We start from the raw sequence: 21,578 nt of genomic DNA, 5'->3' as shown, positions 1-21,578 counted from the left end.
CAGATAACTGTAACTTCATTTAGATACTGTACTGTTATTTATTTATTTATTTATTTATTAAATTTTTTTTTCTTTTTTTTTTTTTTTTTTGGAGGCATTATTATTGATTGTGGGCGCATCTGGGGGAAGAAAACACAACTGTCCCTTCCCCTTCCCCCTCCCCCTCCCCTCCCAGCCCCTGTGGGGTTTTTTTTGGTGATTTATGGCTGGTTTTGAGGGTGGTTTTTTTTTTTTTTTTGGGGGGGGGGGGAGTTGTTTTAGGTGTGGTGGTTTTTTTTTTTTTTTTTTTTTTTTAAAGTTTTGGGGGTGGTTTTTTTTTGAGTTTTGGCTTGCGCTGGGGCTTCGTGCTGTTGGAAAAAGCCGGGTTTTGGGGAGGGAAGACGGGTGCGGCGAGGTGCTGCCTCTCGGGGGAGCCCCGGGTACCGGAGCGGGAGGAGGAGGAGGAGGAGGAGGAGGAGGAGGAAGATGAGGAGGAGGAGGAGCAGGGGCAGGGAGGCCGGCCGGGAGGGAGGAGCGCTGGGCGGCAGCCCAAGTTTGGGGCCAGCTCTCGGCGGAGGCCGATGGGCAGCGGGCGGCCGCGCTGGGTGCGGGGACCGGTACCGGCTCCGGGACCCCGCCGGGGCGGCGGCGGTGCGGGACGCTGAGGGCTCGGCGGCGGAGGAGCTGGAAGGGAAGGGAAGGGTCGTCGTCGTTGTTGTTGTTGTTGGTGGTGGTGGTGGTGGGGGTGGTGGGATGCCCCCCTGCAAGCGCGGAGACTAACCCGGCCGGCCGGTGCATGGCCCAGACATGGAGGTGGTGGACGAGACGGAAGCTTTGCAGCGCTTTTTTGAAGGTAAGGGGGGACCCACCGAGTCCCGAAACCCCCTCCCCGGCACCGGCACCGCTCCGGGGTAGCCCCCTCACCCCATCCCGGCACCTCAACCGCTCATCCAGGCCCCCCACCCCCCACCGCCTCCTCCCCGAGTGGCGCCGGGGCAGGATCGGGGTACGGCGCGCATCCCCTGGTGGACCACCACCTCCCAAGCCGGAGGTCCCGGCACCCCCAAGGGTTGGGGAGAGCGTCACTTCGCCTGCCACCGCCCCGCCGGGGACCTCGGCGTGGCCCTCGCCAGTCCTGGGAGCAGGCGGTGGCGCTGGCGTAGGGGTCGCAGACGTCACCGCGGGGCCAAACTCCTGGCTGCCCTCTCTGCTGACCCCACTACCTGTCCCCTGAGGACCGGTGGCCTCTGTACCTGTCCCCTGAGGACCGGTGGCCTCTCTACCCGTCCCCAGAGCCACTGGGCGCGGTGGGTGGGAAGCGGGCTCACCGCTGGGGAAATTGCTCCTCCTTGGGCTAGAAGATAGCCCATCCTCCAGCAGCGATGTCCAGCAGCAGACCCCACGCCATCGGCGTCTGGAGGCCAGCAGTGTCCAGCCCAGACCCCACCGGGCACCACGTGCCCGTGGATCAGAGTCTCCTTCCCACCAGGGTGGCAACCGATGGTGGAAAAGTGGCTGTAAAGAGAGTTTGGTCCCTCTCTCAAGCAGGGGTGAAACGTGGGTCGCTCGTGGCAGCTGAGGGGTCGGTGGGGATGAACCGTGGGTCTGGGAAGGCGTTGGGACCCCGATGCCCTTTGTTGTTGCTCCCTTGGTTCAACGTTTCTTCTCCCCGCTCTGGCTTTGTTGGCACGCTTGGCTCTTCCTTGTTGACCGTGTCGTCGCTTCTCTTCCTCGCTCCTTTTCTTTGTTTCTCGCTGCGCGCCCCTTGTTTCCCCGGTGGGCCGTTCGCCAGGCGGAGGTTTCGGTTGCGGGGGCCGTGCCCCTCGGTGGGAGCCCCTGGCACGCACATGGTCTTGGGGCAACAACGTGCCCCATCCTGGCCAGGCTCCCTCGGTCAACGTGTCCCGTGGACGGTGGCAGAGCTGGGGTGTGCTGGGGTGGACCCTGGTCCGTGAAGAGCAAGCTGTGTGCATGGGGCAGCCCTGGAGCTTGGATCCCCTCCGGCGTCCTCGGGCTGCGGTGGGATCGGGCAGCGTGTTCGGCATCACCTTGGGGTGCTTGGGGTGGGAGAACCTTCTCCCTTCCGTCTCTTTGGCTGGTGGAAGGACTTAACCCGGGGAGGAAAGCGGAGATGCAGCGCAAGCCGAAGATGCTCTCCAGAGTGAGGAGAGGCTCCCGCTGCTTCTCGTTTACTCCTGGCATCCGTGTGATGCCTCAGTAACGCATCGCCTCGGCTTCAAAGGAAAAAGCATCCCCTGTTTGTTCCAGCCGTGACTCCGGATTCCCGGGAGCGACGGGATTAGGGGAGGACGGGAAGCCTCGCCACGCGGGCTCTTATCGTGCGCTCCCAGCCTGTGTTCTCCTCCGCCCTTCGGGGGGTGTGGGAGGGGGAGCTTCTTTTGTTTTTAGGGTTTCGCTTGGACCCAGCTCCTAAATCCTGCCCACCCACCTCCTGGCCTCGGGGCACCCAGCGCCTCCCCGGCGCCCTCCTCAGCACCCCGACCTGACTTCCAGGCGTCACGCTTCTGCTGGCCGCCTCTTCGTTTTCTTTGTAAAAGCGGAATCTCCCTCCCCCCGAGCATCTTTTCATAGGGTGGAAGGTTTCTTTCTTTTTTCTGTCCGTTTTCGTCCTTTCTTTTTGGGTGCCGTGGGTTGGACAAGATGACCTCAAGAGGTCCCTGCCAACCTCAACCCTTTGGGATTCTTTCCCTCTTTTCCCTTCTTTCTCTTTCCTCTCTTTTCCCTTCTTTCTCTTTCCTCTCTTTTCCCTTCTTTCTCTTTCCTCTCTTTTCCCTTCTTTCTCTTTTTATCTTTATTTTCTTTGTCTTTCTCCTTTATTTCCTCTCTCTATTTTTCCCCTCTGTTGAACTAAAAGCGTCTTGTCCCTGTAAAACCCAAGAGTGAGGGAAACGGCGGCTGAGGGATATTTCTTAACTTCTTCTACCTGCTCATGTGTATAACTTCCTTTTTCGAATTTCCGCGATCTTAATTTTTTTTTTTATTATTTTTTTTTTTTTGGCGGAGCCCGACGCGGCTGTTCATTTCATTTGGGCGGCTACGTCCCTTTGGCGCGGTTATTAAAGTCATTGAGAGAGGGTTATCATCGCCAGCGCGGCGTTTGAGGGGGGAAGAGGAGAAGGTGGCACCACCAAGGGTTGCCGCTCGGTTGGGTGAAGGGAAAAGGTTCCTTCCCCTCGCGCAGGTTGTAATCGCGGCGCTCGGAAGCAGCGTGCGGCCAAACCGAGCCCCTCGTATTTGGGAGTGAAGGTCAGTGCCTTAAATTGCTAACTTTGCAGCACGGAGTCGGATTTACCCTGGAATCTCGCTGTCCTGAAGAATTAGTGGCTTCTGGATGCATAATATAGCAGCAAACAATAGATCTGCTAGAGTTTATTTTAATTTTCGGGAATAAGTGAATTAGTAGAAGCCATTCCTCGCCACCTCGTCACTTCTTTAAAAGGCGTTGGATGATTCCCTTCCTGGGGAAACGCGTGTTCAAACCATGTTTTTCTCTTATAGTGAAATATCTTTTTCTCCTCACGGATCGTCTTCTCTCCAAGCGGAGATTCCACGCCAGAGGGATTTCTCCCTGCACGCCGAAAAACCTGAAATAACGCGGGCATTCCCTTTCCTCGGCTCCGATTTGCGCTGGATCGGAGCCTGCTGTAAGCGATCCCGTCGTGTTTCCGAGCAATCCTTTCCCGCCTGTCCAGCCCTGGGGGGTTCCAAGTGTCAGAGGGGGATTAACTGGTCTCTTCTCGCCGACTTTTGGGGAGCGGGGGCTGAGGTGGGGAAGGGAGTTGGTGGCTCTGCCGCTTCCAGAGTTGCGTCTCTGGTTTCCTCAGAGATCATGGAATTGTGGAATCGTCTAGGTTGGAAGGGACCTTTGAGATCACCGAGTCCAATCATCAACCCAACACCCCAAAAGCCACCACTAACCCATGATTCCACGTCTTTTAAATCCTTCCAGGGATGGTGACTCCACCACTGCCCTGGGCAGCCTGTTCCAATGCTTGATAACTCTTTCAGTGAAGAAATTTTTCCTGATATCCTTTATTTTCATAGAGAGGGCTCTCAGTATTTGCTTGGGTAGGATATCCTCATTTATTTCCCTGGAATGTCGGTTGTCTGCTCTTCGAGAGTGGGATCCGAGACAGGCGGGGATGGAGAAAGCAGAAGAACGATGTGAAAAGTTCAGGGCTTTGTTGGGATGTTTGGGAAGGGATTAGGGAAAAGCCTGCGCCTGTCTCTTGAGGGGAGAGATGGACCGGGTGGAACTTCACGCCCTGCTGGGGAGCGGGATGAGGATGCTGCGAGTGCGAGTCTCGCCGGCGTATGGTCTCCCAATGTCCTCGAGGTGGACCTGTCCCGTGTCAGGAAGGCCGTGGCCGGCCTGGTTTGTCTTAGCACGGCTGGGAAACGGGTTTGGTGGTGGCCAGGACCATCCTGCCCAGCCGAGCTGGGACGGCGTGGAGGCGGAGAGCGTGGGATGCTGGAGGTTCTGGGCAGCGGTGGTGAAGGAGCTCCGTTTGGTCTTTCCACGGCGTTTCGGGAGTGTTTACCCAGCGCGTTTGTATTTTGTATCAAAGGAAAAAAGGAGGGAGTTGAAAGCGTCTGACCCTTGGCTGGCATCCTGCGAGCAACCTCACCTTCCTCCCTGCCCGCCGCTCGCGTAAGGGAAACAGTTACGCCAGAGCTCAGCTATTCGGGATCCCTCTCTCTCTCTCTCGGCTAATTTATGAGATAAGAGGTTGTTGAAGAATGTATATCGGGAAGGATGTGCAGAGCAGGGCTTGGGGGGCAGGGGAGGGGGCGGCTGGACGGGGAGAGGGCGAGAAATGGAGAAAGAACAGCCGGACGCTCCAAGTTTGGAGGATTTTGGGGGGCAAATTGCAGCTGGGCAAGGCGGTAGTGGGTTAAGTAGAAAGGAGCAGGTTTCAGGGAAGGCACGCGCGTCCTGTGGAACGAAGGATCTCGAACCAGCACACGCGTTTTTTTTAGCGGAGCCCTCAGGAGCGTGTGTTTGCGGGGCGGCCGTGGGTCTGGCTGTGCTGCCGGAGGGGTGGCCCCAACCTCCGAGCCGGGGGTGAGCGAGTGAGCGCCGGGCGTTTTATCAGCGGGGCAGCGAGTGTTGGTGTTAGAGAAGGGGTTTGCCCGTCGGAGCGCGCGTGTACGCGTGTTAGTGGGATCGGTTACTTGCTGGGTGATTTTTATTGCGCGTTCGTGTCCGTGAGTGGGAAATGCCGCCTCGCAGCCCTGCCGGGAAGGCGTCTGGGCCCCGTTTTCCTTGGATGAAGAAGTGAAAAATGATGGGGCTGAGGCAGAGAGCTGGACCCAGGACTCATGGTTTGGTTTGCACCTTGTCCACCGTGCCGTGTCGTAAGGGTTGGGTCTCCGCATGTCCGCAGGAGGATTTGGCGGCGGGTGGGAGGGAGCGGAGAAGGACTTCAACAATGAAACTTTCAGTGATGGAACACCTGGAAGCGTTCCTGTGCCACCTGCTCTGGGTGACCCTGCTCTGGCAGGGGGTTGGATGGGGTGATCTCCAGCGGTCCCTTCCAACCCCTGCCAGTCTGTGATGTGAAATAGTGAACCCACGAACTTAAGGGAAGAGGAACGATGGTTTCTCTTCAGGGCTGCCCAGCACCTCGTGGTGGGGTGAAGCATCCTGGTGCTGGTGGTGCTGGTGACCCCACCTGCGAGTTACGTCTCGCTGGGGTTATGCTGAACTTTGAATTTCTGCCAGGCGGGAGGTTGGGGGATGACAAAAAAAGAGTCACAGAGAAACAAGGGACCGCTTTGGGGTCTTCCTGGGTGCTTAGGGGTGCAGAGGGGAGAGCGTGGGGCTGACAACGCTGGGAGCAGGCAGGGCAGGAGGACGGTAGACCCGGAGCCTCTGGAGCAGAGCTGTGGTATCATAGAATCATAGAATGGTTTGGGTTGGAAGGGATCTTAAAGATCATTCAGTTCCAACCCCCCTGCCCTGGGCAGGGACACCTCCCACTAGACCAGGTTGCTCAGAGCCTCATCCAGCCTGGCCTTAAAAACTTCCAAGGATGGGGCTTCCATCTTGGAAGATGGCCCAGTTGCTCTCTGGGCAACCTGGGCCAGTGTCTCACCACCCTCAGGGTGAAGAACTTCTTCCTAATGTCCAGTCTGAATTGACCCATCTCTAGTTTTAATCCATTCCCCCTAGTCCCACCGTGACCCGACATCCTAAAGAGTCCCTCCCCAGCTTTCTTGTAGGCCCCCTTAAGATACTGGTAGGCCACTAGAAGGTCTCCTCGGAGCCTTCTTTCCATCTGTCATGGTGCTGGCTGGAGGGCAGAACCCACACACGCCCCCCAGGACACCCAGCCCCACGTACGTTTTTAGGCACCCGGGCTTGACATAGCAATGCAACTACAGTGTGTCGGAGCATCGGGTTCTTCTGAATTATACGAAAGAATGGCTTTTTCTGGGAGCTGGGCTTCACCTTCTGCCCGTCCCGTGGCTGGCTGGCCCTTAGCTTCTGCATCCCCCAAATGCATCTTCGAGGTCTGATGCTGGGCTGGGCTTTCCCGCCCTGCCTGCACGGAGATCTTCGGTGTGGCGAGAGGGAGGGCAGAGGGAAAGCGCCGGGGAAAGGCTGCGGAGAATCTTGGGCTCCAGGCGAGGGGCCCAACGTGGTCTCTGCTGCGGGCGCTTCGTGCCTGGACCCGGCTCTCGGGAGGAGCGGGGCTGGGGACGCGGTGGCTTTGCAGGGTGACAGTCTCTGCGGGGGCCTGGCTGGCGCCGTGGGGAAGGTAAGAGGCTTTGCGTGGAGCGCTTTCGCCGGACGGAGCGAGCCCGTGACAGAATGGTCCTGGGGAACCTGGTACAGCACAAACACATGACCATCCCTCCTGGTAATCCCCTCGCAAGACCCAAATCCCAGCGGGTAGCAGCAGCCTCCCAGCCTCCTCCCTCGCCCTCCCACTCTTCCCCGAGGGAATAGAAAAACCAGCAGGCAGCAGCCCCGGGACCTGGAGAAGCTGAGCTAGGCAGGATAATGACAGAGGGACAGAGCAGGGAGGCGGCGGGAGCTTGACGTCTGCTCTCACCATGCTCAGGATGCGCTGGATCCGAGCAGGTAACAGCACAGACCCCCCCGACCCTTCCACGGCTCGGCTTGCTTTCCCCTCTGCCTCTCCATCTCTCTTTCCAGTGTGGTGGTTTTCTGCTCCTCCTCTCTCTGCCCTCTATTTCGAGCCTCCCCTGCCCACCCGACTCGGTGTCTGCCTCTGGTCGGTGTCTGCCCCCAGCAGGAGCAGGGAGCACGAGGATGCTGGTGAGCCCAGCTCCACCCTAGGGCCTCAGCAGAGGAGGGAAGAGAGAAAAACCACAGAATGGTTTGGGTTGGAAGGGACCTTGAAAACCATCCAGTGCCACCCCCTGCCCTGGGCAGGGACACCTCCCACCAGCCCAGGTTGCTCCAAGCCCCGTCCAACCTGGCCTTGAACCCCTCCAGGGATGGGGCAGCCACAGCTTCTCTGGGCAACCTGGGCCAGGGGCTCACCACCCTCACAGCCAAGAATTTCTTCCTAGTATCTAATCTAAGTCTCCCCTCTTTCAGTGGAAAACCGATCCCTCTTGTCCCACGGCTCCCCTCCCTGCTCCAGAGTCCCTCCCCAGCTTTCCTGGAGCCCCTTGAGGGCCTGGAAGGGGCTGGAAGGTCTCCCCGGAGCCTTCTCTTCTCCAGGCTGAACCCCCCCAGCTCTCTCAGCCTGTCCCCACAGCAGAGGGGCTCCAGCCCTCCCAGCATCTCCGGGGCCTCCTCTGGCCCCGCTCCAACAGCTCCGTGTCCTTCTGCTGTTGGTGGCCCAGACTGGAGGCAGCACTGCAGGGGGGTCTCCCAGAGCGGAGCAGAGGGGCAGAATCCCCTTCCCTTGAGCTCACCCCCAGCAGCCCGCAGCGCTTGGCTGAGGCCCTGGGGACATTCCTGGGCACTGGGGGAAGCTGCCACCTCCATCCCAGCAGGACCCACTGCAGGAGGTTCCCAGAGTCTTCAGCCAAAGCACTTGTCCTCGTCTGCTCCTCAGGGCAAGGCTGGCGCAGAACAATCTGCCGCTTCCAGTGTGGTCTTGTGACTGTGCTGGTACTTCCCTGGGGTCTTCCCTTTCCCCTCAGTTTCCCCAAAACTCCTTTTTCCTGGATGGGAAAAGGACAGGAGGCATCTAGATGGAGTAAGGCCAGGAGGGTGGATCCCTCCAGGCGGCCGATAAGGGCTGGGTTGTGATTCAGACGGAGCGAGGTGCGCACCCGCCCACGGAGGCTCCGCCGGGGACGGAGAGAGGTACTTTGCCCGTGTCCTGGTTAATGTGTCTTCCACGGGTTGGCGTCCTGGGAGCAATGCCTGAACCCGGACCAGGATGGGGGGTGCGGGGAGAGGCGGCCGCCGGGGCGGGTTGGAAGGGAGTCCTGCGGGAGGTGTGACCAGGGTGATGGAAACGGGCAGGTGGGTGACTCAGAGATCCGGTTGTCCCGCCTGCTCCCGCTGCCCGGGATTGGGGTTGCGCAAGGGCTGCTGCCTGCAAGGATTATGGGGAAGAGACGCGGGTGAAGGAGGAGCATTGTTGGGGCAATAGACCTGGAATAATATGGCTCTTGGCCATGGTTAGCCTGGAGAGAGCTGGACACTGCCTGGAGAAGTGCCGCCCCAACCTGAGGGGCGCGTTGGGAAGCTGCTTTCTGCCTCCTGTCCTAGTTCAGTGATCTGCTTTTTGCCTTCTGCTTTCACCCTGGTTTTCTTGCCCATGGTCACGTAGTGAGGAATAAAACCAGAAGAGGTTCTCCAAAGACGGAAGAGAGATGGGGCCCTGCCGTTCTTGCCCGCTTCTGGTCAGGGGAGGTTTAGATTGGATATTAGGAAACATTTTTTCACTGAAAGGGTTATTAAACATTGGAATAGGCTGCCCAGGGAGGTGGTGGATTCACCATCCCTGGAGGTGTTTAAGAAAAGGGTAGATGGGGCACTTAGGGACATGGTTTAGAATGTCAGGGTAGGTTAAAGGTTGGACTTGATGATCTTAAAGGTCCCTTCCAACCTCAGCAATTCTATGATTCAATGATTCTATGATTCTATGGTTGGGGGGCCCCATGGATTCCTCCTGCTGGGACGAGACCCGAGCGATCTGGAGCTGCGCTGGGAGGGTGCCGGGCTGTGGCCGACAAACCTTTGGCTGGCAGCAGCTCTGCAGGTCTCTGCCCTTGCTCTGCGCTGCCCAGAGAGGGTCCTAGACCATGGCTTGGTGTCCCCTCTGTCTGTCCCTGCCCGGGGATTCCCCATCGCGGGGACGGGGTTGCTCCGGCAGGGCTTGCTGGGTAACCCCCTTGCCTCTTCCCAGTGGTGTTGCTGGTTGGACTTGGACTTTGCACTCTCTGATAAGCACCCCCGTAAGGTAAATGTGTCTGAGGAATGATTAACTCACCTGTACGTTGCCAGAGGACAGGGGAGCAGCTGTGACCGGAGCCACAAACAGGAACAGGCTTGTGGCTTCTGGGCCCGAGCTGGTGGTTGCCAGATGCCCCTCCCGCGCACCAGCTCATGGGGCGGCATCCTCCTGGAGAGGGGACCCACACCATGGCCTCCTTGGTGCTTTCCAGGCAGATACCAGGACTGGGGATGGACAAGAGGGATGAGATGTTCAGATCAGCAGGGGAGGTGCGGAGTCCAGGGGAGGACAGTGCTGCTGCATAGGGAAAAGGGGTGGTTTTAGAAGCAGAGGCTGGATTGCGTTGGACACCACCCTGGGCCATCCGGTGGCTCCCACTCATGGTTTCAGGGGTATGAACAACAGCAGAAGCTCAACATGAGCCGGCAATGTGCGCTGGCAGCCCAGAAACCCCCCCATGTCCTGGGCTGCATCCCCAGCAGTGTGGGCAGGGGGGCGAGGGGGGGATTCTGCCCCTCTGCTCCGCTCTGTGAGACCCCCCTGCAGTGCTGCCTCCAGCGCTGGGGCACCAACAGCAGAAGGACACGGAGCTGTTGGAGCGGGGCCAGAGGAGGACCCGGAGATGCTGGGAGGGCTGGAGCCCCTCTGCTGTGGGGACAGGCTGAGAGAGCTGGGGGGGTTCAGCCTGGAGAAGAGAAGGCTCCGGGGAGACCTTCCAGCCCCTTCCAGGCCCTCAAGGGGCTCCAGGAAAGCTGGGGAGGGACTCGGGATCAGGGAGGGGAGCCATGGGATGGGGAGGAATAGTTTTAAACTGAAAGAGGGGAGATTAGGAAGAAATTCTTGGCCGTGAGGGTGGTGAGCCCCTGGCCCAGGGTGCCCAGAGAAGCTGTGGCTGCCCCATCCCTGGAGGGGTTCAAGGCCAGGTTGGACGGGGCTTGGAGCAACCTGGGCTGGTGGGAGGTGTCCCTGCCCAGGGCAGGGGGTGGCACTGGATGGTCTTCAAGGTCCCTTCCAACTCTAACCATTCTAGGATATATCCTTTTATTCCTACCGACTGGCACCCTTTGGCATACCCTTGCTTATCCTTCAGACCTTCCTTCTCCCATGGCACCGTTTGCCCCGCACGGCAGGGACAGAGGACATCTTCTGTCTGATTTGGTGGAGGTGGACGGTTTGGTCACCCCAGGTCCCTGTGTTCCTCACCGTCTTCCAGCACACCCTGGAGCGCATTCAAGGCACGTTTGAATGAACGGCTTCCTTCCCGAGGGAAAATGTAATGTGATACTCAGGGTCCACCACTTATCTCCCTGAACTTTGTCTGTTTTGATGCAGTTACTCAAAATGGCGAAAGGGAGACCTGGGAGCGGGGCTGGGAAAAGCGGCCAGCCCCGGCGGCACAACAGAGGTGCCAGATTTGTTGTGGATTTTCTGGCTTTTTTTTTTTTCCCCACTCTTCCCCATCCCTCATCCCTTCTGCTCTATCCAGTCGTCTTTTCTTTTTAGCCGCTCTCCTTTTTTTTTCCGGTGTATTGAAGGGGATGAACTGAATCGTACCCTAAGTGATTGCAAACTCCGTCGGTTGGGAGCGCAGGAAAAGCAGGGCTGTGGTTGTAGAGCAGCGTGTGGTGTGAACAGGCTGCCTGAAGCCGTGTGGGATGGGACCAGGAGCGAGTAAGGAGCTGAGAGGCACCTGCAATGCCAACAGTCATGGTCCAGCTTTGGTGAGATCTCGCCTTTTTTTTTAAAAAAAAAAAAAAACAAACGGTAATTAAATCAGTTTTTGCTGGGACTGATTTAATTTTTTTTCCTGTAGAGCCTTTTGTCCTCACCCCAAGGTTGCGGCGGTGTAGTATCTCAGGAGACTTGGAGTGACAAATCGATCTGGTTTTTCTTACCCGAGGAGAAGAAGATAGGAACGGGTGGGGAGGAGAGAACGTGGGGGGCGTGGGGATGGTCCCAGTAGACACCAGTAGCATTTCCAAAAGAGTTGGAGGCCTAAGTCCTGCAAGATCTGTCTGCTTAGATGGCGAGGACCAAAAAGCATGACGAGCTGCTCTTGTTCGCAGCCTTGAGAAGCGGACGCGATATAAAGAGTCCGTTCAACTTAATGGGGAATATGAAGATTCACTTAGTTTGTGTCTGACAATACTTATTAATCCCCCAACTGTCATTTATGACTTTTAATCCCGTGTGCCGATTACAGCTGACTGCTAGAAATCTAGATAAACAGGAAACCAAACAACTTATCAGCCTGCTTGATCTTGGCTTATCTCTTCTGTTGTGGCAAGCAATGGTTATGGACATCGATTCTATAAAGCACTAAAAAGCGCGCTTTGACTTTATTGGAAATGAAACACCTGCTTAAGTAAAGTAAAAGCTTAAAACCCGTGCCTTATGAGGGCCATCAAGCCATTTCGTAGCCAGCTGCTTGCTGATAATATAATCAATGCTCCGCTCAGGAGAAGAACAGAAATGGTCTTTTCCCTCTTGAGGTGCCATCAAAATCTGAGGTCAAGGAGAAGTTCTGGGTAGGGGGGAGCAGGAGGACTGCCGTCCATCTCCCCCCGCGCCTCTCTACTTGAGTTCAGTCTTTGGAAAAGGGGTGTTGGAGGAGTGGACGGTGAGGAGTTTTCACCTCCAGCATGGCGGAACGTGTAGTGAAGAGAGAAAGGGGATAAACGATGTTTCGAAACTCATCTAGTTGGCGTTGAGGGGCCGAAGGGACGCAAGAAACAGGGATGTACATGCTGGGGATGGGCTTCACAGCCCAGAATGAGAAGTTTGGGTGCTGGAGGTTGTGCTGGTGGGCAGGGGCTTGGGAAGAGGAGCTGGTCAAAAGTCAGCCCAGTCCAACAGGATGGTCTTGTGGAACCTCAGGGTAGGGACCTTTCCTGCTCCTCTGCTTTTAGACGCAGGTGCTGTGACTCTGTTACACCCAGGAGGCATCTGTGGATGCAGTAAATCATGGATGATCACCAACAGAGATTTTTTTAGCATGAATTTTCAGCACGGTGTCCTGCTTTGAGCGTCCTTGCTTAATTAAGGCGAGGTGAATTTGTAGGTGATCACGACACAAGCCATGTTTGGCCTTGAAAGAGATGAGGATGGTACCGGTGACAGTGAGCTGCGATGCGTAGTACGGTTGGTACCAGAGGCCAGGAATATTTTCCACCACTGGTGCAGAGCAAGGCCTTGTCCAGAGGACACAAGGCGTAGGCTGGAATGCTTTCGGTTGGCGTTCTGAAGGAGAGAAGTTGTAGGGTTTACTGGGCTTTTTTGTTTAAACTCTTTTCTCTGCGGTTTTGGAAACCAAACCACAGTGAGAGTGAGCTTTGAGAACGAGATGGTAGGAATGGGATGGAGAAAGTTGGTCTGATGTCTCCTTGTTTTGTGTTTTGAGATGCGGGTTGCTCAGGTGGTGAACAATCAATGTCAGCCAGTGAAAAGGGGACGTGAGTTTTAGGAGTGCAGGTTGCTCCCCGGGGACAATCCCTGCCTGAAGGAGACTTGTGGAGGCCTCTGTTTTTGCAGAACTAAACCCCAAGTTCCGTAGAAGCTGTTTCTTCTTTGATCAGCCTGTTTAAATGAGTCAGGTTGGTGGTTGAAGGCTTTCATCAGTGCAGGAGAGCCCTGTTAAGTCATTTGATTTTTGCTCTTTCACAGACTTTATAGCCCTCAATAAATCCAGAGGCTTTGCGTCAGTGAGCGGTTGGGAAGTCTCCTGTTGTTACGGTTGTCCTCATTGCTGGTTGTGTTGCAGCAGGGGTGAGCTCCAAACCTCTTTGAGCTGACAGTGGGAGATCGGCCAAGTCTTTCTGGTCCAGGTGAAGTGCGGAAGAATGGAGAGATGAAAGGAGCCTCCCCACTTCCAGAGGCAGCTCAGGGCCACCTGGGATAAAGTGACCTTATGAAATTCAACCAGGGCAAGTGCAGGGTGCTGCACCTGGGGAGGAATAACTCCCCGCACCAGGACAGGTTGGGGGTGACTTGCTGGAGAGCAGCTCAGTGGGAAGAGACCTGAAAGTCCTGGGCAACAATGGGATGGCCATGAGCCAGCAATGGACCCTTGTGGCCAAGAAGGCCAATGGCATCCTGGGGGGCATCAAGAAGAGTGTGGCTAGCAGGTGGAGGGAGGTCATCCTCCCCCTCTGCTCTGCCCTGGGGAGGCCACAGCTGGAGCGCTGTGTCCAGTTCTGGGCTCCCCGGGTCAAGGAGCACAGGGAACTGCTGGGGAGGGGACAGCAAAGGGCTACCAAGATGCTGAGGGGACGGGAACAGCTCTCTGATGAAGAAAGGCTGAGGGATTTGGGTCTCTTCAGTCTGGAAAAGAGACGACTGAGGGGGGATCTTATCAACGCTGATAAATACTGAAAGGGGGGGTGTCAGGAGGATGGGGCCAGGCTCTTCTCAGTGGTGCCCGGGGACAGGACAAGGGGTGACGGGCACGAACTTGACCATAGGAAGTTCCATCTGGACACGAGGAGGAACTTCTTTGCTGTGAGGGTGGCAGAGCCCTGGCACAGGCTGCCCAGAGAGGTGGGGGAGTCTCCGTCTCTGGAGACATTCAAACCCGCCTGGAGGCGTTCCTGTGCCACCTGCTCTGGGTGACCCTGCTCTGGCAGGGGGCTGGAGGGGATGATCTCCAGAGGGCCCTGCCAACCCCTGCCAGTCTGGGATTCTGTGACCTCTCCTCTATGTTCTTATCCCCTTCTGCTCCTCTTTTCTTACCTGCTGATTTCATAAGGCCCAGGCAGTGGCAGTAAGTTTTTCAATGGAATTACTTTCTGATTTTTCCCTACTTTGACAGTATCATTTCCTAAAAGAAAGATGCTTAACTGAGTTTCAGATTAGAAGGAACTATGAGATCTTCTAGCCTGGCCCACATAGCAGCTTTGAGCAATGCAACCTCCAGCTGAAACTATGGAGGAATAACAGCTTTGGTGTTTTTTTATTGCCACAGGGAATTTGTCTATGAGATTGAGGTAGACATCCTGGCTTTGTCAGGAGAACTGTGGGGCTTCCCATCATGTGTGGTTGTAGGTTTGTGTTTCATCTGTTAAAAAAAAAAAAGAAACCCAACAAAATAAACTCAACCAACCAAGAGCCCCATAGCTCTGGTTTGGGGCTTTTACAGGAAGGAACGTGTCCTGTTGAACTGTGAGAAACTGGTCAGACTTTGCCCTCGGCTCAGCCCTGAGAGTCTGTGTGGGCTGAGAACTTCTCCGAGGGACTGGAGAAGTCAGAGTCAGGTCTGTGAGCCCTTCTCTGAAGGCATAAGCAGGGGGTCTCTTCCAGACAAAACAGTCTGCAGATGTGGGCAACGCCACCACTTTACAGCATGAGTCCAGGCAGTTCCCCATTGCTTTGCCTGTGTCAGCCCTTTGTGTAACCGACTGCTACAATTTTGGGGCAAGATCCATCTCTTCCTTTCTTGTAGTCAAGGAACTACACAGAAACAAGAGGCCAGTAATCTTGGGAATTTCTTTCCCAAGAGATCACAGAATCGTAGAATGGTTTGGGTTGGAAGGGACCTTAAAGCCCATCCAGTGCCACCCCCTGCCCTGGGCAGGGACACCTCCCACCAGCCCAGGTTGCTCCAAGCCCCGTCCAACCTGGCCTTGAACCCCTTCAGGGATGGGGCAGCCACAGCTTCTCTGGGCAACCTGGGCCAGGGGCTCATCGCCCTCAGAGATCAGAGTTCTGGGCCACAGGTGCTGTAAGAATGCTGGAGACTCCTGTGGTTGTTCACCAAGAGTGGACTGTCCTTCTGGGAAGGAGTCTGCTCGGCTCTCCCTTCTGCTGGGTGCCAGCACGGTGTGCGGGGAGAGGCGATGGGCGCAGGATGGCGGCGGTCCCTTGGCCAGCAGTGCTTTCCTGGCAGGGTCTTCTCCAGCCAGGAGGTCAGCTCCAGCCCCATGGAGAACCTGGCAGGAGGATGGCAGGGTGATCAGCCCCTGCGGGACCAATGAAGCCAATTTCCCATTCGAAGACGTGGTTGGGTGAAAAAGCTCCAGAAAGTTCACCTTGAAGGAGGTGCATCAACCTGAAAGTCCCATTATTCAGCTCTAGACCTCAGGCATAAGCGCTAACGTGCTTCACTAGTGGCATGGCATCGCTCTTCCCGAGATTCACGTGTGTGAGCAGACTTCTAGGAGTCACCCAGGAATCTGCAGAAGGGGAAAGTGACTTTTCTATCGTGACAGACCCCAAGTCACGCAATGAACCTCCAAAAGAAGTGGAGTGGGGGTCTGGCAGGAGATGGATCCTTGCTGCAGGGTACCCCCGTGCTTTTCCGAAGGGGCCTGTCACAAAAGAAAGGAAAGTGGGGATATAAAACTTAGAAAACTTCAGCGCTGAGGTTGAGGAATGCTTTGTCACTCGTGTGTCAGCCTCCAAAGAAGTTCCCTTCATGGCTGGGGACTGTCTGAAAGGCTTGGGCCAAGGGATGAACCCATTGTGCTGTGCCAGAGGGAGGTGTCCGGTGGGAGCGGGACGAAGTCAGTCCTCTCCCTGCTCTCCTTCCATGGACGACTCGTGACTTACGGAGCTGTGGTAACGGGCTGCGAATGAATTTTGCCAATAGAACTCTCTTGGGCAGATCGGTGAACTACAGTGGGGATAAGGAAATAGGAAAATATTGTCAAACGTGTTCCTGAACGGCTGAAAATCCTAAATCAGCTTCTGATCACTGAGTTGCCTCTGAAACCTTTGTCCGTAACTCAACTAGGTGGAGAACCTGAGGGACAGTTGAACAGTGGTTGTGGTTTTCCGTGCTGAGAAAGTTTGGTTTTGGCTCCCTGAGCTTCTTCCATCTGTTGAGACACCGTCTGCTGCCTCCATGGTGTGTTGGATTCAGAGCACTGTGGGCTCTACAACTAGGAGGGGCCCCCAAGGTACCTGAGAAGGTAGAATTCCTCCTAGAGCATCACCTTGAGAGTAATTTGTTATACTTTCCAAAAGGTGGTGACCAGTAATGTTAATATTCATGTTTATTGGAGTCAGACACGAGGGCCTTGGGCCTGCTGTGGCTGAGCTTTGCAAGCGTGGAGGAGCAGATGGTCCCTGACCTTGCGTGTTTTACCTCCCTGCGAGGTGCAACATCTTATTTCGTGGCGGACATTGTCAAATCTTGCACTTCAGGTGCCATATCCTCCTTGCCAGACTGAAACTTCCCCCCAGCAGACTGCTGTCTCCAACCTCGTCACTCTCTACAACCACTTGAAAGGACGTTGTAGAGAGGTTGGGGCTGGTCTCTTCTCACAGGTCATTAGCGCTAGAACAAGAGGGAATGGCTTCAAGCTGCAACAGGGGAGGTTTAGGCTGGACATTAGGAAAAAATTCTTCCCAGAAAGAGTGGCCAGACACTGGAATAGGCTGCCCAGGGAGGTGGTGGAATCACCATCCCTGGATGTGTTTAAGACTCGTTTAGATGTGGTGTTAGGGGATGTGGTGTAGGGGAGAACTTTGTAGAGTGGGGTTCATGGTTGGACTCGATGATCCCAAGGGTCTTTTCCAACCTAAATGATTCTATGATTCTACGATATATGGGAGGATTCAACCGCTGCTCAGCCTCCTGGTAATAAACAGACCAGACGGGGACTTCCGTGAAGCTTCTTGTGCATCCCTATTATTTCGCCCTTTTCCAAAGTCTCTTCGGTATTTCTGTGCCCTCTTCCAGACAAACGGAGGTGGGCCATGGATTCCAGCGACAGTATGGCGAAAAGCCAGGATGGTTTCTCCATCTTCTGCTCCATAGTGCCCTTGCACGTGGAGAACCGCGGTCGCTGTCAGAGCGAGTGGCTTTGGCCCAGGTTCCGTTGCTGGGGGGGGTCTCTGCTGGTAACCCCTCTGCTCTTCGATGTTTCTATATTAGCAGCTGTATTTTAGCTCTTTGTGACGTGGCGTTTGATCTCAGTCAGGTTCTCCCTGTCAGTTCCGATCAGGATGTTGTTCGGCATGAAGCAAAAGGCACTGGAGAAATTCACGGCCGTGACCGCGGCAGGGCAGGGACCGTCTGGCTCATCTTCGAATTGACAACACCCAGCCCAGCAGACTCGAGGTGGGCTGCTGCAGAGGCACCTCCGTAACAAGGGTATTCAGCAGTCTAAAGATGCTGCCGGTACCGCGAGCCTTGAGCGAGAAGATGAAAAGTGGATTTTGCAGGAAAGACGGGCTTTCTGCCCCGTTTCCGATGAAGTCAGCCGAACTGCTGGGCTTCAGCCGTAGCTGTGGCCCACGTTTTTGGGGAAAGCAAAAGATGCATTTGGGATAAAAATAATTTCCAAAGATAGCTATTCAAAGGGAGAGAGACAGCCTCCCAGCTCCGACAGATGTGACTTATGGGACGCAATAGCACGGGGGCCCCGGAGATGCAGGGGGGGCTGGAGCCCCTCTGCTGGGAGGACAGGCTGAGAGAGCTGGGGGGGTTCAGCCTGGAGAAGAGAAGGCTCCGGGGAGACCTTCCAGCCCCTTCCAGGCCCTCAAGGGGCTCCAGGAGAGCTGGGGAGGGACTCTGGATCAGGGAGGGGAGCCATGGGACGAGGGGGAAGGGTTTTCCACTGCAAGAGGGGAGATTTGGATGAGATCTGAGGGAGAAATTGTTTGCTGTGAGGGTGGTGAGCCCCTGGCCCAGGTTTCCCAGAGAAGCTGTGGCTGCCCCATCCCTGGAGGGGTTCAAGGTCAGGTTGGCCGGGGCTTGGAGCAACCTGGGCTGGTGGGAGGTGTCCCTGCCCAGGGCAGGGGGTGGCACTGGGTGGGCTTTAATGTCCCTTCCAACCCAAACCACGCTGTGATTCTATGATCATTGTTGCACAGGCTGGGGACAGTTGCAGGAGACAGATGATGTCAGGCTGATGGTAGTCAGGACCAGAGGAGTTGGCTGATGGACCAGGGAATTGGCCTGTGAGCAGCTGTGGCTAGAAGAGAGCAAATGGCCCAGCTGTGAAATTCTTGTGCACATGGGGCATGGGTGGCGAGTGGGGCTAAGAAAGGGAGCATCTACTCCGAGGAGGGCAGCCGGGCTTGGAGGAGTGTGGGGCTGCATCATCATCCGCCGGTGGAAGTGATGAAGGTCCAGACGCACGGGGCAGAGCCCCACAGAGCGAACCGGGAATGAATGACCTTATAGTGGCCTGGACAGAAAGCTCTAAGAGGTCTTTTAATCTATTGATCTAATGACTCATAAAGTTTGTGTAATTTCCTTGCCTTCCCACTCTTGCCTCATAACTCGGCTCTTTGTCGCAGTTCTGGCTGGCAGCGAGACAGACTCGCTCGCTCAGGACCCACACGCTGGTGCTTTTAGAGCATCGGGAGCGTGTGATCTCCGTGTGCTGGTGGAAGGAGCTGGGGGAGCGGTGGGATGCTTCTTATTCCCCGTTGTCCTCTGCGCCGGAGGGAGACGGAGGGAGCAGAGGAGGGATGGCTCCCTGCCCGGGCCAGGTACCAGGGGAGGGCTTGCAATTTCGTTCGCTGGTCCCTGACCTTCCTCACGCGTTTCTTCTGCGCTCAGTCCTTTGTGAGAAGGTCTTACCCATCATCGTCCATCCCTCGTGCTTCTGCGCGCGCAGCTCAGGCTGTGCTGCCGTGAGGTTTATCTGGCTTTCAATCATAGAATCGTAGAATTGTCGAGGTTGGAAGGGACCTTTCAGACCAGAGTCCAACCATCAACCCAAATCTGACAAAAACCATCACTAAACCATATCACTAAGCTCTATGTCTACCCGTCTTTAAAATCCCTCCAGAGATGGTGCCTCAACCCCTTCCCTGGGCAGCCTGTCCCAATGCTTAATAACCCTTTCAGTGTAAAAATTTTCCCTAATATCCTCCCTAAACCTCCCCTGGCGCAACTTGAGGCCGTTTCCTCTTGTCCCATCGCCTGTTCCTTGGGAGAAGAGCCCGACCCCCCCGGCTACGCCCTCCTTTCAGGGAGCTGTAGAGAGCGAGAAGGTCTCCCCTCAGCCTCCTCTTCTCCAGGCTGAACACCCCCAGCTCCCTCAGCTGCTCCTGAAAAGACTTTGGGCACATCTCACCCTTATTTCAGCCCTGGTATTTGCCTCCGTTTGTGTAACGCGTGGAGACGACTCGTTCTGCCCCATCAAGAGCCCAAGGAGGCGTTTTGCCTGCGGGAATGTGTGCGGTCAGTGCCTCCCACCGCCCCAATGACCTCCTCATCCTCCCCACCCAGCGTCCTCCAGCAGCGTGCCAAGCACCTTCCCTCTTGGGTTGTACCGCTCCAGACACCCGCTGCTTTGAAGTGAGACCCAGACCGGCCGGAGAGCTCGCAGGGTGGATGGGATCCAAGCAGCACGTTTGGTATCTGCTTTGTATTGTCTGCTCACCGTTCGCTAAATCCCCGGTGCAGGAACCACGTTCTGGTGCAGGAGACAGCTCACGGTTAGTCAGAAAATGCAAACAACAAAAAAAAAAACCCGCCCCATTTTCAGCCTGAAAGCCTGTATGGAAGTAGCCAGCACGGCAGTAATCCCTAGGGCCTTCTTTTTAAGGAATTATTTTAATTGCGTCGTTGCTTGTTATTTATTGTGGGTGGCTAGAGAAGGTTGGCTCGGCTCAGGAAAAGGCAGAGCATGAAGGTGACTGACCTGGTCCTCGAACACCTTCTTGGAAAGGAGCTTTCTTGAAGCAGAGGGCTCTTTAGGCCGGTAGTTTGGGGTGTGGAGATACATCATGCAAGCTTAGGTGAGGAGCTGAAGGGTGGAAATGGGTTAGGGCGGCCCCTTCCTCATGAGGTGAATTAATCAGCTGGAGACTAATTCAGAGTCGCATCTGTCTGAAGGATGTGTCCTGAGCTCTGGGTTTGGTGGGGAGCACCCTGAGTAAAATTCTGGGATATAACGGTCGGTATCGTCTTAAGATGGATGAAATCAGGGAGAAATAGTGTCCGCCCTGCCCTTCGGTCCGTCCCTCTCTCAGGAGTACAAGCAGGGCAAGAAGTCTCAAGCAGGACCCATCAGCTCACGAATCAACCCTGAGCAGAAGCCAAGTGGTGGAGCACGAGGGATCTCACTGGACCGTTTACACCACCCCAACCCTCCTGTGAAGCTGCCCTGGCTGTGGGACCACCTGCAAACACATCACTGATGCTCCACAGCTGCTGAGGAAGACTGGGACCACTGAAGCAGGATGCGTTGAGTCTCCTCCTCGGCGAAAGAAATGACTGCCCTGTACCTGTGTGCCTGCCTGGTCCACTTCTCTTGGTCCCAGACCCTGGGAAGTGGCCCTGGCTCTTGGGAGGTTGGTGCCATGCGTGCGGCAGAGGTAGATGAGGACTTACTGCAGCGATGGTAGAGGAAACCCAATGACGTAAGAGGCTTTTGGTGCCCTTCGTGATTTTCCCAGTCAGCTCCGGAGCAAATCCTGTTGCAGTGTCGCGCCGAGAGGAAGCGCTCTCTGGTTGCGCGTCCCAGCTGTGTTTATGTGTCTCAGCTGCCCAGAGAAGCTGTGGCTGCCCCATCCCTGGAGGGGTTCAAGGCCAGGTTGGACGGGGCTTGGAGCAACCTGGGCTGGTGGGAGGTGTCCCTGCCCAGGGCAGGGGGTGGAATGAGATGACCTTTAAGGTCCCTTCCAACCCAAACCATTCTATGATTCTAAGAAGGAAAAGCCCGATGACCTGACGCTCCTGCTTGTGAAAGATCGGTGTCGGTTGCACAAAAGTAGTGATGGCCCTCCCCGAGCCCTGGCAAAAGCCCCATCTAGATAAATCGCTCTGTTTTCTTACTCTCAGCCTCCTCTGGAGGCTGTCCAGGCTGGACAGGAGAGACCTTGTTGCCTCCCAGTTAGAAGGGAGGGAACGAGGCGCCCGATCTGGACGTGGTGTTCCAGGCGATGCTTGGCTGCCCGGAGGTTTGTATTCTGTTGCCGTTTGATTATTAATCTTCCTGCTTAAGGATTGTTTTGTGCCGGGGGGCCGGGGGGGGAGGGGGTTTCCAGGAGAGGCAGCTCCGAGCCCTGAGTCCCCCGCGTTTCTGGTGTGCTCCTCTTCCGAACTGGGCTGAAAGTGGTCTCCGGAGCGTCTCCTGGATGGCCGCATTTCCTAAGAGCCTGGAAAAGGAGCCACAAGCCCGGCAGCGTTGGTGGCCCTGCAGCGAGGTCGGTGTCCAGGAACCGTGTCCCTGGGCTTTCTCCCTGGCGGTGGGGGAGCAGCAGTGACATTGCTCAGCCATCTGCCAC

General features: G+C 56.0%; 1 protein-coding gene across 5 annotated transcripts in view; it reads left to right on the top strand.

Annotated features, from left to right (window-relative positions):
• The first annotated feature begins 545 nt into the window (after positions 1-545).
• MYRF (myelin regulatory factor) overlaps positions 546-21,578 on the top strand; it is a 75,521-nt gene continuing 54,488 nt past the window's right edge. For all 5 annotated transcript variants that reach the window (XM_063333374.1, XM_063333373.1, XM_063333371.1 and 2 more), the window contains exon 1: positions 546-832. In XM_063333374.1, coding sequence (XP_063189444.1) covers positions 787-832 — 46 coding nt within the window. In that variant the 5' untranslated portion in view covers positions 546-786. The remainder of the gene's footprint in view (positions 833-21,578) is intronic.

This window comes from Chroicocephalus ridibundus, chromosome 4, assembly GCF_963924245.1.
Source record: "Chroicocephalus ridibundus chromosome 4, bChrRid1.1, whole genome shotgun sequence".
Classification (NCBI taxonomy): domain Eukaryota; kingdom Metazoa; phylum Chordata; class Aves; order Charadriiformes; family Laridae; genus Chroicocephalus; species Chroicocephalus ridibundus.
The sequence above is the reverse complement of the archived record's forward strand: the minus strand, read 5'-3'. Positions and strand labels throughout refer to the sequence as shown.